Source organism: Notechis scutatus, chromosome 6 (genome assembly GCF_049901735.1).
Source record: "Notechis scutatus isolate UNSWTSFEM ecotype Mainland chromosome 6, rNotScu1.2, whole genome shotgun sequence".
Lineage (NCBI taxonomy): Eukaryota > Metazoa > Chordata > Lepidosauria > Squamata > Elapidae > Notechis > Notechis scutatus.
In genome coordinates this window covers 81,127,581-81,141,332 of record NC_142014.1, presented here as the reverse complement: position 1 = coordinate 81,141,332, position 13,752 = coordinate 81,127,581, and the positions used below count along the sequence as shown (strand labels likewise).

The 13,752-nt window shown below is 46.0% G+C and overlaps 1 protein-coding gene across 1 annotated transcript in view; it reads left to right on the top strand.

The window, feature by feature from the left end:
- The window catches only part of STRIP2 (striatin interacting protein 2), a 38,473-nt gene that overhangs the window by 864 nt on the left and 23,857 nt on the right, over positions 1-13,752 (top strand). Inside the window, exons 2-7 of the mRNA XM_087968951.1 lie at positions 3,850-3,919; positions 7,116-7,190; positions 8,257-8,391; positions 11,696-11,816; positions 12,656-12,724; positions 13,263-13,369. Of these exons, the coding sequence (XP_087825077.1) occupies positions 3,850-3,919; positions 7,116-7,190; positions 8,257-8,391; positions 11,696-11,816; positions 12,656-12,724; positions 13,263-13,369 (577 nt within the window). The remainder of the gene's footprint in view (positions 1-3,849; positions 3,920-7,115; positions 7,191-8,256; positions 8,392-11,695; positions 11,817-12,655; positions 12,725-13,262; positions 13,370-13,752) is intronic.

Genomic DNA, 13,752 nt, shown 5'->3' with positions numbered 1-13,752 from the left:
GCAGCCTGTGGGTCAGCAGCTGTGGGTCAGCAGTGGGTCAGCAAGGCAACTCCATGCGCTTGGAGGACTGGCCTCCGTGCCAGGGAAGGGCTGGTGCTCCTTCCAGCCGTGCGCCTCGGCTGCCTCCCTGTGAGCCTTCTGGGCATTGCAGCTGGGTTGGGGTTTCTTTTGGAGGGGGTGGGCTTCTAAGATAGCCTTGGTCAAGGGCAGGCGGGGTGGGCCATTGATTTCCCCAAGGGGCCGCATGAAAAAAGTGGGACTGTTATGGAGGGCAGGACCTGAGTGAGTGGTGGATGGAAGGGAGGGAAGGAGGGAGGGGAAAGAAAGTGAAAGAAAGAAATGAAAGAATGAAAGCAGAAGGAAGGGAGAAGGAAGGAAGGAGGAAGAGATAAAGATGAAGGAAGGAAAGAAAGCAGGAAGGAAGGAAGGAAAGAGGAAGAAGAGAGAAAGAAAGAAAAATGAAGGAAGGAAGGAGGAAAAGAGAAAGAAAGAAAGTAAAAGGAAGGAAGGAAGGAAAGAAAGAGAAAGAAATAAAAGAAAAATGCTTTATTTGGCCAACTATGATTTGACACAAAAGGAATTTGTCTCCAGAATTCTGCTTTTTGTTAAGTTGCCTGGATGACACACACTTATTTATATTTGAGTTCTTAATTTCACCTGAGCCAGACAGGGACCCTAAAACAACAGTATAAGAGAGTTGGAAGGGAGCTTGTAGGTCATCTAGTCCAACCCCCTGCCCAAGCAGGAGACCCTACACCATTTCTGTCCCCTTCCTTCTCTCTCAAATATGGGAAGATGCTCTCCTGTCTCCCCTGGTCCTTCTCTCCACTAGACTAGCCAGGCCCAGTTCCTGCAACCGTTCATCGTATGTTTTAGTCTCCAGTCCCCTCATCATCCTGGTTGCTCTTCTGTGCACTTTTTCAACATCTTTTTTATAGTGTGGTGACCAAAACTGGATGCAGGACTCTAGGTGTGGCCTTACTAAGGAGAGAGAGAGGGAGGGAGAGAGAAGATGAGATAGATAGATAGATAGATGATAGATAGATAGATAGATAGATAGATAGATAGATAGATAGATAGATAGATAGATGATAGATAGATGATAGAGTAGGTAGGTAGGTGAGTAGATAGATAGATAGATAGATAGATAGATAGATAGATAGATAGATAGATGATAGATAGATGATAGAGTAGGTAGGTAGGTGAGTAGATAGATAGATAGATAGATAGATGATAGATAGATGATAGAGTAGGTAGGTAGGTGAGTAGATAGATAGATAGATAGATAGATAGATAGATAGATAGATAGATAGATAGATAGATAGATAGATAGATGATAGATAGAGTAGGTGAGTAGGTAGGTAGGTAGATAGATAGATGATACATAGATATAGATAGAAGATGATGGATGGATGGATAGATGGATGGAGAATTCTGGGAGTTGAAGTCCACAAGTCTTAAAGTGGCCAAGTTTGGAGACCTCTGCTTTAGAACAGGAATGGCCAAGTACCTTGGCCATTTGAAGAACAGTGGAGTTCAACTCCCAGAATTCCCTGGGAGTTGAAGTGTCTCCCCCAAGTCTTAAAGCAGCCAAAGTTAAACTCCGGGCCCGCTGGGAATAATTTCTGTCCTCTCTTGCTCCGAAAACCCGGAATGACTTCTTGATCTCAAGCTGTCAAGTTTTGTAACAGCTGCTTTCCCTCCCACCAGGTTCTTAGCCAGGTTGGGGGGACTCAAGATCGCTAGCCCCACCAGGCCTGGAGGCGGGCAACAGAATGCCAGGCAGGAGTTGGCATCCCCTGGGGGGATTTGAACATTTCACGGCCCCGCTGGGCTCCAGCCATTCCTTCCTCAGCTGGAGGGAAGAAAAGAGAATGAGAGGATTTGTGGCTTCCTGGCTCTGCTGTTGCTCCTTCAAGCCAAGTCCCAGATCTTGAATTGGTGGTTTGTTTGTTTGTTTTTTAACATTACCGTTGAGAGCAGGCTTATCGCGGAATAAATTCTGGATTTGAAGTTGCAATGGTCTCCCTCCCTCTCTTTTATCTCTTTCTTCTCCCTCTCTTCTGTCTCTCTTTTGGCTCTTCTGTCTCTCTTCTCTCTGTTTCACTCTTCTCTCTCTCCCCTCTTTATCTTCTGTCTCTTTTCTCTCTCTTCTCTCTCTCTCTCTCTCCTGTCTCTTCTGTCTCTCTTCTCTCTGTTTCACTCTCTCTCTTCTCTCTCTGTCTCTTTCCTCTCTTTCTTCTCTCTCTCTCCTCTCCCTTTCTCTTTCCTGTGGTCTCTTTTCTCTCTCCTCTGTCTCTCTTCTCTCTGTTTCACTCTTCTCTCTCTCTTCTCTCTCCCTCTCCTCTTTCCTCCCTCTCTCCTCTCTCTCTTCTCTCCCTTTTCTCTCTCCTCTCTCTCTCTCTTAACCCCCCTCTCTCTTCTCTCTTTCTCTCTCCCCTCTCCTCTCTCTCTTTTCTCTCTCCTCTGTCTCTCTTCTCTCTGTTTCACTCTTTTCTCTCTCTTCTCTCTCCCCTCTCCTCTCTCTCTTGACTCTCTCCTCTTTCTCTCTTCTTTCTTCTCTGTCATCTCTCTCCTCTTCTTTCTCCTGTTTCCTCTCTTTCTTATCTCTTCTGTCTCTCTTCTCTCTGTCTCTCTTCTTTCCTCCCTCTCTCTTCTCTCCCTTTTCTCTCTCCTCTCTCTCTCTTAACTCTCCTCTCTCTCTCTCTCTCTTCTCTCTTTCTCTCTCACACACTGACAAACCCACAGTCACTTGGTGACCAGGCTGCTGACTCTTGGCAACTGGATGGCCTTTATGGCTGTTGCCAGTTTCCTCCCATTTTGCAGCAAAATTCTCCTGCTGGTCCACTTAATGACTGTGATATTAATTCTATGACTGCCACATTTGCTTAAGGATCACCCCCCCAAAAAAAAGGATGTGGTCAGGTGACTTACCGGTTTATGACCATCCCGAGTTAATGACTGGGTTCCATTATGGTTGTACCTCGAAGCCTTCCTGTACGGTGCGCCTGGGGGTGGCTTCGTAAAAGGTAAATGGTAGATGGAGCCATCAAAATGGGCTTTTTGTAGATGGAGATCTGCAGCGTTCTCTAGGCCAGAGAGGTCTCCAACCTTGGCCACTTTAAGACTTGTGGACTTCAACTCCCAGAATTCTCCAGCCAGCTGTGTTCTCTCTCTTCTCCTCTCCCTTTTCTTTCTCCTCTCTCTTGACTCTTCTCTCTCTCTCTCTCTCTCCTTTCTCTCTCTCTTTTCTCTCTGTCTTCTCTCTTTCTCCTCTTCCTTTCTCCTCTTTCCTCTCTCTCCTCTCTTTTCTGTGTCTCTTTGTCTATCTTCTCTCTGTTTCTCTCTTCTCTCTCCTTTCTCCCTTTTCTCTCTCCCCTCTCTCTCCTCTCTCTCTCTCCTCTCTCCTCTTTCTGTCTCTCTCTTCTCTCTCTCTCTCTTTTATCTCTTCTCTTTCTTCTCTCTTTCTCACTTCTCTTTTCTCTCTCCCTCTCCCCTCCCTCTCTCTTCTCTATGCTGGTTGGAGAATTCTGGGAGTTGAAGTCCACAAAGTCTTAAAGTGGCCAAGTTTCGAGACCTGCTTTAGAACACAAATGGCCAACCTTAGCAACTTTAAGACTTGTGGACTTCAACTCCCAGAATTCCTCAGCCAGCTTTGAAGAATTCTGGGAGTTGAAGTCCACCCATCTCAACGTCTGCTGGCTGAGGAATTCTGGGAGTTGAAGTCCACAAAGTCTTAAAAGTGGCCAAGGGTGGAGGCCCCTGCTCTAGTGAGTGGCACAGAATCAAGATTCAGGTTATTCCCTGGTGTATCTGCCACCCTCCCTCAAGGTGGACCTTCTCCCGCAGGGATCCATGGATTGTCCCAACCTGGATTTTGAGTATGGAGATGCTGACAGCCACGCGGCTGAGCTGGCAGGTAAGAAAATCTGGAAGGATCCATGTTCTCTCCGTGGGTTGAAAAGAAGGCCACCAGCTTTCGTGGTTTTGTGGACACTGCCTGAAAACTCCCAGGTATTTTGCAAGCAAGGGGATTTACACTTAGAGGTCACTTGGGGGGACAAATAGCAGAGCAAGGAACGTCCTTGCGATCCACCTGCCCACCAGATATGGCGCCTCCAGCTTGCAGCTCAAGGAAGAGGTTGAAGAAGGTAGATCCAGACCCACAGGGTCTCCTAGTCTATTCCAATCTTTAGGAAGACTCGAATTGACTGATTCATGACTTGACTTGACTTGACTTGACTTCATTCATTCATTCCTTGACTTGATTTGATTTGATTTAACTTCATTCATTCATTACTTGACTTGACTTCGTTCAATCATTCATTCCTTGACTTCTTGACTTCATTCAATCATTCATTCCTTGACTTCACTTCACTTCATTCATTCATTCCTTGACTTCACTTCACTTGACTTCATTCATTCATTCCTTGACTTGACTTGATTTGACTTTATTCATTCATTCCTTGACTTGATTTGATTTGACTTGAATTCATTCATTCATTCATTCATTCCTTGATTTGTCTTGACGTTATTCATTCATTCATTCATTCCTTGACTTCTTGGCTTGACTTCATTCATTCATTCATTCCTTGACTTGACTTGATTTGATTTGACTTGAATTCATTCATTCATTCATTCCTTGACTTGACTTGATTTCATTCATTCATTCATTCCTTGATTTGATTTGACTTGACTTCATTCATTCATTCCTTGACTTGATTTGATTTGACTTGAATTCATTCATTCATTCATTCATTCATTCCTTGATTTGTCTTGACGTTATTCATTCATTCATTCCTTGACTTCTTGGCTTGACTTCATTCATTCATTCATTCATTCCTTGACTTGATTTCATTCATTCCTTGACTTGACTTGACTTGATTTGATTTGACTTGATTTCATTCATTCATTCATTCCTTGACTTGATTTGATTTGACTTGAATTCATTCATTCATTCCTTGACTTGACTTGAATTCATTCATTCATTCATTCCTTGACTTCATTCATCCATTCATTCCTTGACTTGATTTGATTTGACTTGACCATTCATTCATTCATTCATTCATTCATTCATTCCTTGACTTGACTTGACTTGAATTCATTCATTCATTCATTCATTCACTTGACTTGACTTTATTCATTCATTCATTCATTCATTCATTCATTGACTTGACTTGACTTGACTTGACTTGATTTGACTTGACTTCATTCATTCATTCATTCATTCCTTGACTTGACTTGACTTGACATGACTTGACTTGATTCATTCATTCCTTGACTTCTTGGCTTGACTTCATTCATTCATTCATTCATTCATTCCTTGACTTGATTTGATTTGACTTGACTTCATTCATTCATTCATTCATTCCTTGACTTGACTTGACTTGACTTGACTTGACTTGACTTGAATTCATTCATTCATTCATTCATTACTTTACTTGACTTTATTCATTCATTCATTCCTTGACTTCTTGGCTTGACTTCATTCATTCATTCATTCATTCATTCATTCATTCATTGACTTGACTTGATTTGATTTCTATAACCACCTATCTCAGCGAACAACTAATTTTGGGCTGCTATAGAAGTCCAGTCAATCAGTCAGTCAATCAATCAATGTCTTTATTTAGCAAAACTTCAAATTCCACTGGAAATCCTTGCCTGCTTTTCACGAGACTTTCAGTCTACACAGATAGTTCTCGACTAAACCGCCATTCGTTTAGCGACCGTCCAAAATTACAACAGAGTTGGAAAAAGGGACTTACATTTACAACTGCCACAGCTTCCCCACAGTCAGGTATAGGAAGTCCTTGACTTACGACGGCTCGTTTATAAAGTTTGAAGGGACAACTGCACCGTAAAAAGTGACTTTATGACCAATTTTCACACGACCATTTCGGCATTCCCAGTGGTCACGTGATCAAAATTGCTTGGCAACTGACTCACATTTATGACGGTCGCAGCGTCTCCCAGATGATCCCCTTTTGCGACCTTCTGACAAGCAAATTCAACAGGGGAAACCAGATTCACTTAACGACCGTGTGGCTACCTTAGCCATTGAAGGGATTCACTTAACAACGGTGGCAAGAAAGGTCCTAATATGGGGCGAAATGTCTTGCTTAGCAACCAATTTTGGCCTCGGTGGTCATAAGACTATCTGCATTTGCAATTTGGGGGCTTGTGTTTACGATCTCAAGGTCACACTGTCTCCACAATTTTCCCAGCTTGCTTCAGGCAAGCAAAGTCAATGGGGGGGCAAGCTGGATTCGTTTAACGACCGTTACAAAAAAAATAGGTTGCAAAATCAGGTGCAGGCAGGGGACAACTCACTTAATGTCCAACCTGCTGAACCACAGACGTTCTGTTTCCCCCAGGGTGGATTCTATCAGTTCGCACCTATTCGCTAGAACCGGTTGTTAACATTCTAAGCAGTTCGGAGAACCGGTTGTTAGAAGAAATTACTGGGCTAATCCTGTAAGGAAGGCAGGAAGAAAACATTCTGGTGTTGCTTACAGAAACTGCCTCTCCGTTAACCCTTATTCCATTCTTGACAGGACTAGACTTCCTGTCTCAGGAACCTCTCTGGAGTTTTTTTCCTCCTCATTTGCTGGTACTTTGCTTGTGTGGAGTGACCAAAGTTACAATGGCACTGAAAAAAAGTGACTTATGACAATTTTTCACACTTACGACTGTTGCAGCATCCCCACAGTCATGAGAGGCCAGGCGAGGAGATGCGTGCCTCGATGTGAGTGATATTGAGTTGGCCACGCCCAGCCAATAACATGACCACCAAGCCACGCCCACCAACTAAGCCACGCCCACAGAACCGGTTGTTAAAAATTTTGAATCCCACCCCTGGTTTCCCCCCATTGTGGTCGTAGGTCGAGGACTTCCCTGTACGCTTTAGCACCCGCGAGAGGAGTTTGCTTGAGCAAAAGGAGGCGGGGATTGGGAAGCGGGAGGGATTCGAACCCGGGGCCTAAGCTTGTGCTGCTGCTGCTACCTCATGCCAGGCCTGGGGAGGTGGCAGCTGTGGGGTGGCACCATCGGAGGGCAGCTGATTGGTTCTCCCTGCTTGGGGGGTGGGGTGGGAATATTCTTTCTTTGGACAGAACTCTACAGCTACACGGAAGGAGCCGAATTTGCCCTCAACAGGAAATGCTTTGAGGAAGACTTCCGGGTGCAAGGTGGGATGTTCTTTCTCCTCCTCCTCGGAGGTTTCCATCCGTGCAATCCATCCGGTTCTCTCCCTCTCTCTCTCTCTCTCTCTCTCTCTCTCTCTTTCTTTCTTTCTTTCTGTGGGGGGTGTTATTTATATCTCTGAGGGGCCCAGAGTCACGCTCATCAGATTGGGACACCCTGCAGGTTGGTTCTTCCTTTCTTTCTTTCCTTCCTTTCTTTCCTTTCCTTTCCTTCTTTTCCATCTTTTTTCTTTCCTTCTTTCTTTCTTTCCTTCTTTCCTTTCTTTTTCTTTTCTTTCTTTCTTTCTTTTCTTTCCTTCCTTTCTTTCCCTTCTTTTCCATCTTTCTTTTTCTTTCCTTCTTTCTTTCCTTTTTCTTTTCTTTCCTTCTTCTTTCTTTCCTTCTCTTCCTTCTTTCTATCTTTTTCTTTCCTTCTTTCTTTTTTATTTTTCCTTCCTTTCTTCCTTCCTTTCCTTCTTTTTCTTTCTATCTTTCTTTCCTTTCTTTCTTTCCTTCTCTTTCTCTTTCTTTCTTTCTTTCTTTCTTTCTGCCTTCCTTCCTTCCTTCCTTCCTTCCTTCCTTCCTTCCTTCCTTCCTTCCTTCCTTCCTTCCTTCCTTCCTCTTCTTTCTCCTCCTCCTCCTCCACTTGTAGTCCTCGACTTATGACCTCTTCCCTTCTTCCTCTTCTTTTCTTCTCCTTCCTTTTTTCTTTCTTCCTTCCTCTTCCTCCTCCATCACCTCCCCAATCCTCCTCCACTTGTAGTCTTTGACTTACAATCCTTCCTTCCTTCCTTCCTTCCTTCCTTCCTTCCTTCCTTCCTTCTTTTCTTCCTCCTCCAGCTCTCTCCCTCTTTTACTACTTCGTGTGTTGAGGGAGATAGAAACGCCTGCTTCTTGCTCTTCTTTAGGCCTCAACCTTTGTCCTTTGTCCTTTGATGTCGTCCCTCCATCCTTCTTTCTTCTTTCTGTCTCTCGACCTTCTCTCTCTCTTTTTTGTCCATGCCTTGCATGGTCTGGAATCCCATTTCTTTCAAGAACCCTTTAAACTCAGCCGGTCGCTCCTTTCCTGCAGCAAAGGGCCAGCAGTGGTCAGAGCTGGACCTGACCCAGCAGAAGACCTACGTGATGCGGCTCCTGGATGGGCTGGAGGTGGTCAGCAGGGACCAAAGGCTGAAAGTCGCTCGGGCCGTTCTCTATTTGGCACAAGGTAACGGCACCAGGCGAGGCCCAAACAGGTTCCTTGCGGGAGTTCCTGATCAATCGATTAATTGATTGGCATCCTGCCTTTATTATTCTCACAAATAACTCAAGGTGACCGACAAATCCTGCTTCCTCCTTCTATTTTCTACACAACAACAACCCTGTGAGGTGGGTTGGGCTGAGGGAGACAGAGTGATTGGCCCAATCACCCAGCTGGCTTACATGCTTAAGGCAGGACTAGAACTCACCGTCTGCCTGTGATTGGCCCAAAGTCACTCAGCTGGCTTACATGCCTAAGGCGGGACTAGAACTCACCGTCTCCCTGTGATTGGCCCAAAGTCACTCAGCTGGTTTTCATGCCTAAGGCGGGACTAGAACTCACCGTCTCCCTGTGATTGGCCCACTCACCCAGCTGTCCTTCATGCCTAAGGCGGGACTAGAACTCACCGTCTCCCTGTGATTGGCCCACTCACCCAGCTGGCCTTCATGCCTAAGACAGGACTAGAACTCATCGTCTCCCTGTGATTGGCCCAAAGTCACTCAGCTGGCTTTCATGCTTAAGGCGGGACTAGAACTCACCATCTCCCTATGGTTGGCCCAAAGTCACCCAGCTGGCCTTCATGCCTAAGGCGGGACTAGAACTCATCGTCTCCCTGTGATTGGCCCAAAGTCACTCAGCTGGCTTTCATGCTTAGGCGGGACTAGAACTCACCATCTCCCTGTGGTTGGCCCAAAGTCACCCAGCTGGCTTACATGCTTAAGGCAGGACTAGAACTCACCGTCTGCCTGTGATTGGCCCAAAGTCACTCAGCTGGCTTTCATGCTTAAGGCGGGACTAGAACTCACCATCTCCCTATGGTTGGCCCAAAGTCACTCAGCTGGCTTTCATGCTTAAGGCGGGACTAGAACTCACCATCTCCCTATGGTTGGCCCAAAGTCACCCAGCTGGCTTACATGCTTAAGGCAGGACTAGAACTCACCGTCTGCCTGTGATTGGCCCAAAGTCACTCAGCTGGCTTTCATGCCTAAAGGCGGGACTAGAACTCACTGTCTCCCTGTGATTGGCCCAAAGTCACTCAGCTGGTTTTCATGCCTAAGGCGGGACTAGAACTCACCGTCTCCTGTGATTGGCCCACTCACCCAGCTGTCCTTCATGCCTAAGGCGGGACTAGAACTCACCGTCTCCCTGTGATTGGCCCAAAGTCACTCAGCTGGTTTTCATGCCTAAGGCAGGACTAGAACTCACCGTCTGCCTGTGATTGGCCCAAAGTCACTCAGCTGGCTTTCATGCTTAAGGCAGGACTAGAACTCATCGTCTCCTGTGATTGGCCCAAAGTCACTCAGCTGGCTTTCATGCTTAAGGCGGGACTAGAACTCACCATCTCCCTATGGTTGGCCCAAAGTCACCCAGCTGGCTTACATGCTTAAGGCAGGACTAGAACTCACCGTCTGCCTGTGATTGGCCCAAAGTCACTCAGCTGGCTTTCATGCCTAAGGCGGGACTAGAACTCACTGTCTCCCTGTGATTGGCCCAAAGTCACTCAGCTGGTTTTCATGCCTAAGGCGGGACTAGAACTCACCGTCTCCCTGTGATTGGCCCACTCACCCAGCTGTCCTTCATGCCTAAGGCGGGACTAGAACTCACCGTCTCCTGTGATTGGCCCACTCACCCAGCTGGCCTTCATGCCTAAGACAGGACTAGAACTCATCGTCTCCCTGTGATTGGCCCAAAGTCACTCAGCTGGCTTTCATGCTTAGGCGGGACTAGAACTCACCATCTCCCTATGGTTGGCCCAAAGTCACCCAGCTGGCCTTCATGCCTAAGGCGGGACTAGAACTCACCGTCTCCCTGTGATTGGCCCAAAGTCACCAGCTGGCTTTCATGCCTAAGGCGGGACTAGAACTCACCATCTCCCTGTGATTGGCCCAAAGTCACCCAGCTGGCCTTCATGCCTAAGGCGGGACTAGAACTCATCGTCTCCCTGTGATTGGCCCAAAGTCACTCAGCTGGCTTTCATGCTTAAGGCGGGACTAGAACTCACAGTTTTCTAGTGATTGGCCCAAAGTCACCCAGCCGGCTTTCACTGTTTCACACCTAGGACGGTACTAGAACTCACTATCTCCTGCTTTCTAGCTTGGCGCCTGGAACCAAGAGACCAACCTTTAGTGTGAAGTGTGTTATTTCACACACACACACACACACACACCAACGTTACTAGAAATCCTTATTTTATGTGGCTGAAGTTATCCATCTTATACATCGTATTTTTGGTCAATATCTTATTAAAGTAGAGAATGAAAAAAATGATTTAGAGCAAGGAGCAGCTAACATTGCCAACATTTTTTTTTAAAAAAAGTGAAATTATGGAGGGTTACAAAATCCTACGCTAAGCAGAACATGGGATGGGAAGGCCACACTTAAGCAACTACAATGGCATGCGAGCAACACCTTGAAAGACAGGCCAAGAAAGGCAACAGTCAGATAAGGGAGCTCATAGCCCTCGGCTGTACAATGGATGGAAAAAGAAAGGAAATTTTCTAATTCTCCGTCTGCAAAAGAGACGGTGGGAGGTTTGTATTTTCAGACCTGCAAGATGGATAATCAGCCTTCCCAGGTAGATTAAGACCAAACATAACCAGATGAGTTAATTCCACTTTATTGTAAGGCTACGTTAACAGATAATGGGATGCTGTGGCTGAGTGGCTAAGACGCTGAGCTTGTCGATCAGAAAGGTCCGCAGTTCGGCGGTTCGAATCCCCAGCGCCACGTAAGGGAGTGAGCTTTCGTTCCTTGTCCCAGCTTCGGCCAACCTAGCAGTTCGAAAGCACGTAAAAATGCGAGTAGAAAAATAGGGACCACCTTTGGCGGGAAGGTAACAGCGTTCCGTGCGCCTTCGGCGTTGAGTCATGCCGGCCACATGACCACGGAGACGTCTCCGGACAGCGCTGGCTCTTCTTCGGCTTTGCAATGGAGAGGAGCAGCGCCCCCTAGAGCCGGAAACAGTGAGCGTGTATGTGCAAAGGGGCACCTTTACCTATTTTAACAGTCTTGCGAGTCTTAGAAAAATTAAGTGATTTCATTTTGCTTTCTTTTTGTTGTTCCCTGTTCAGCCAGTTTCCCGAGTTTGACTACTTTAAGGTGCCTGGACTTCGACTCTCAGAATTGGCGGGGAGAGTTCTGGGAGTCGAAGTCCAAACCTCTTAAGCCAAAGACGGGAAAAACACTGCAAAAAAAAGAAAAAGAAAAGGCTAGGCAGGATTTTCAATTTTCTCCTTTTTCCTTCTCTCACCTTGCATGGGGTTTTTTTCAGGTGTCTTTGGAGAGTGTGACACAGAAGCGGATGTCCTCTACTGGGCGCGACACAACAGTTTTTTGCTGTACCAAATGGGGACGTTCACGGCGTTTCTGGAACTGCTCAACATGGAAGTGGCGTAAGTGACATTTTGGCCACGTTTGTCTTCCGGCGTGGCCTGATGCTGAATTGACTCCGACAAACGACAAGATTTAAAAAATAAAAAAGCTTGTATTTCATAAAAACGTCAACGCTGATCTGGAGAACGTATCGCCAATCTCGTTGGGGTGAATGGATTGATTTAGGGGAGAGGCTCAAATAATAGAAACACGCCATTTTTCTAACCTCTACCTTGTTCTGACCCGGGCTTCGTAAACCATCATTATTTACAAATTTGTTTTAAAAAGAAAACCTATTTTATTGCAACGCTGGGAATTGCTTTCATTCCTAATTCAGCTGGTCATTTGCATCCTTTTTAGAGGGTCGTTGAGGCCACTTGGAGGTTTCTTTGTGTCTTCAGGGTCATACCTGAGTGGTGCAAATGGGTGTGGAGCCTTCTGACTGGATGGTGGGGAATGGAAGGATTGATACTCCTTGCAGACAGCTGGTCATTTGCATCCTTTTTAGAGAGACGTTGAGGCCCCTTGGAGGTTTATCTCTGTCCTCAAGTCCATCTGAGTAGTGCCAATGAATATGGAGCCTTTTTTGAATTGCACAGTCCTTTTATTCCACACCCATTTGCACCACTCAGGTGACCCTGAAGACGCAGACAAACCTCCAAGTGGCCTCAACAGCTCTCTGAAAGGATGCAAATGACCAGCTGTCTGCAAGGAGTATCAATGCTTCCATTCCCCAGAAGATGTTTTGCTTCTTATCCAAGAAGCTTCCTCAGCTCTGACTGAACTCCCCCCCCCCATCTGATATTTGCAAAATAAAGAGATCCACAACTTCTGACTGTTTTGCCCTGTTTTATTTTAGCAACACCGAGGCACGTAGCAGCGCCTTAAGAAAGCCGGCGATCTCTTTAGCAGACAGCACCGAACTCAGGTGAGTTAGTCCGAGTGTGATTCTTTCCTTCACTGGTAGTCCTCGATTTACGACCACGGTGGAGGCCGTCCCCCCAAAAAAATTTCCATTGATGAGCAAGGCCGTTGTTAAGCAAGTTCTTCAATAAAAATACAAGTAGTTCTTTGACATATGACGACAGTGGAGGCTAAAATTTCCATTGCTAAGCGAGGCAGTTGTTAAGTGAGTTTGGCTGTATTTTACAAACTTTCTGGCCACTGTTGTAAAGTGAATCAGTTAGCAACAAGGTCGTTAAGCGAATCCGGCTTCCCCATAGACTTTGCTTGTCAGAAGGTGCCTAAAGGGGATCACATTTTCCTGGGGGGACACTGAAACCGTCATAACTGCGAGTCAGTTACCAAGCGGCTGAATTTCGATCACGGGACCCCCGGGGGATGTTACAATGGTCGTAAGGGTGAAACACAGCCTTAAGTCCCTTTTTTTTCAGCACCGTTGTAACTTCAGACGGAACCGTTATAAGTCAGGAACTAACAGCACCTTTTTGGGGATCTGTTTCCAGGGTGATTTTGAGCGTCATGTACCTGATGGTGGAAAACGTCCGGCTGGAAATGGAGACCGACCCTCCAAAGTGGACGGCGTCCCGAGATATGTTCAGGGCTGAGCTGAGTAGGTTACGGCAACACAAACAAACCAAATACACACACACACAAACACACTATGTCTCTAAAATGGCCAAGGTGGTGTCCTTGCTCTGTTTCGATTCAATTTTTGCTTTTTTTAAAAGTTCTGGGAATTACAAGGAAAAGATGTCTGGTCTGGTCCAGCATAGAATTTATTTTCAAATAATACCCCGTTTCCTCAAAGATACGACCTACCCTGAAAGTAAGTCCTAGCTTGATTTTTATACGTAAGCCCAATATAAGCCCTACCTCCCAAAAATAAGCCCTAATTAAGATCCCACCCACTCCAGAGTGGGCAGGTAAAAATTAAGCCCGGGTGGTGATGGGGTGGTGGTGGAGCTGCCCTACTACTTACCTTTGGACAGGTAA